The following is a 2,500-nucleotide window of genomic DNA, read 5'->3' on the forward strand; positions in this document are numbered from 1 at the left end:
CAAAAGTAGGAATCTGAGCTCTGGCACATTATGAAAAATCACACTGGACGGCAACAGCTTTTTTCTTCGTTCATAAGCAAAAGTGTGGAGTTTTAGAGTGTTTAAATGGTCGTACAGTCTTAACCTTAAGATGTATTTCTCTGAAAATTTTTATTCTGGTTAACACAAACACAATCTTTCCATTTCTAGAATTTTAAAGTCCAAACTTTAATTTCACCAATTGTCAGTCAAGTGACCAGTTTGTTGCAAAAGGCCTATGAAGAGGCATCCAGTCCTTGTGGGCACATATGCTCGAGGAAGTTGCTCAGTACTTTAATAATATCCTCATAATAATAATAATAATAATTCAGATGGCAAAGGCGAATGGAGTGAGATGGTACGGGCATGTGTTGAGGAGGGATGATGGGCATTTTCTGAGAAAAGCGGTGGGAGTTTGAAGTGAAGGGCAAGAGGAAGCGAGGAAGACCAAAGGAGACATGGAAGAGGCAAGTGGAGAAGGAGAGCAAGAGTGTTGGATTGGAGAAAAAGGATGCCATGAATCGAGCGAAATGGAGAGTGGGAGTTAGAGAGATTGCTGCGAAAGTGGGGTAAATCCGGCCACCCCCATTTACGGAAATAAACTCGGATCAAAATTGGAATGATGATGATGACGACCAACATGGTAGCCGTTTACAGCATACATTTTTGAAATTGGACATGCATTTTACTGTCAATTGACACCTGTCAAAACAAGGTATCCTCTGACCAGTATCGTGTGACCATATCCTGGGCTCAAGTTTAGAGCTCATCAAGGTCAGCTGTTTTTTTGGAATTTGTCCGCTGACCAAGTGCTGGGTTTTGATTTGATTCCAGGCTCAAGCCAGATTAACTTATTGTAAGAACAAATAACCTGGGAGCTCTGCTTTTAGGCTTGGCTAAATCTATTTATCAAATATGGGGCAAAATTGCTTAATACTGATTGGCTGAGATGGAGGGCACTTTTGGTAATCAAGAGGGGATGATTACTTGATCCTGATTGGTTAACAGTCGCTTATCGGCTAACTCAATGTTTTACCCAATTCAAATCCCCCAGGGGTTTTCTTTGTGTATTGTATTAATTTTGCATTATAATGTACCATTTACATTTAAATGATATGGAAATAGCTAGAACAAAACGTTTCATTCCCAAAGCGTTTTCCTTGGATACAACATTGTAGATGTGGTTTATTTGAGTGAAGGCATAGCTCCCAAAGCTTGTCATTTCTCTCAGAGGCATGGTTGGTTGATTAGTCAGAAAATAAAATTCCACAGGGACTTTTGTTTACCATTAATTCATATTCAGAAATTTACTCTTGTTCAATCTTCTTCAATCTTGACCTTTATCCTGCAATTTAACATGAATTAAAGTAGTTTGTACTACAGGACAAAATGAATACCATAACTGAAACAACCAAAACCTTTACAAAAATGCTAACCTTAGGCTTAAACATAATCTAGAGCATAATATTTAGGCTTAATGGTAGCATTAGTAAAGATTTGGGTTGTTTCAGCTGTGGTGAAACAATGACCTTCAACCTGCAGTTTACATCCTTCACTAAAAATCACCCTAACAGTAATTTCATTGATACAGGAGCTCTTTTTGCTAATATTCTTGTGATATCTTACCCTTTGATTCATACTAATGGCAAAGTAAGAGCTTAACAAGGTGGCAACCATACTGTAGGTCATGGTATATTTTTAAAAATTCTTAGACCCTACATAATTGACCTGGATTCTATCAATGGAACGTACCTCAACAACCAGCGAATAGAGTCAAGACGATTTTATGAGTTAAAGGAAAAGGTATCTTTTAAGAATCTTACTTAAATGTATTGAGTAAAAAAGTTAAAATTTATAGACCGTATTCATAAATGGCGGTTAAGAAATTATTCTTTTGTCTTCGTGCTAATCATCCTAACTAGCCTCACTTTGGAACAAAATTCTTTTGAATTTTGCTCGTGTTTACGAGGCTAGTTAGGATGATTAGCATAAAGACAAAAGAATAATTACTTAGGCGCCATATTTATGAATACGGTCTATACAACAGGTGCATTACAAAAGATAGAAGATTGATGTTGGCTCCCAATGTGGCTAGTTTGAAGGGTTAAATTTGCAATGATTTTGAAGGTTGTAATCACCATTATGATGTCATATAAAAACTTCATACTACTGTCGATGGAGGCCCATCCCAAGATACAAATATAACAATTTGTTACCAGCGACCAAATCATGGACAATTATGAAGAACCCAACAATTTCTTGAGCAGTGTTTTTGAGCAGTTTTGCTTGTGCAATGTGTTATTATTCATTTAGGTTATCAAAATTCATGATGAACTTGCCTACAAAAAATAAGGAGAAATCATGATAACATGTGCTAAACAACAACAACAACAACAACAAAAACAGGACTGTTCCAAGTACTTGAACAAAGGGCCTCAACAAAAACTTTTTGAAGTGACCTTACAAACAATTCACGGAAAGC

General features: G+C 36.8%; 1 protein-coding gene across 1 annotated transcript in view; it reads left to right on the plus strand.

Moving 5' to 3' along the window:
- LOC138057299 (smad nuclear-interacting protein 1-like) overlaps positions 1–2,500 on the plus strand; it is a 25,112-nt gene that overhangs the window by 21,600 nt on the left and 1,012 nt on the right. The window contains exon 9 of the mRNA XM_068903354.1: positions 1,731–1,821. Coding sequence (XP_068759455.1) covers positions 1,731–1,821 — 91 coding nt within the window. The remainder of the gene's footprint in view (positions 1–1,730; positions 1,822–2,500) is intronic.

This window comes from Montipora capricornis, chromosome 7 (assembly GCF_036669925.1).
Source record: "Montipora capricornis isolate CH-2021 chromosome 7, ASM3666992v2, whole genome shotgun sequence".
NCBI classification, from domain to species: domain Eukaryota; kingdom Metazoa; phylum Cnidaria; class Anthozoa; order Scleractinia; family Acroporidae; genus Montipora; species Montipora capricornis.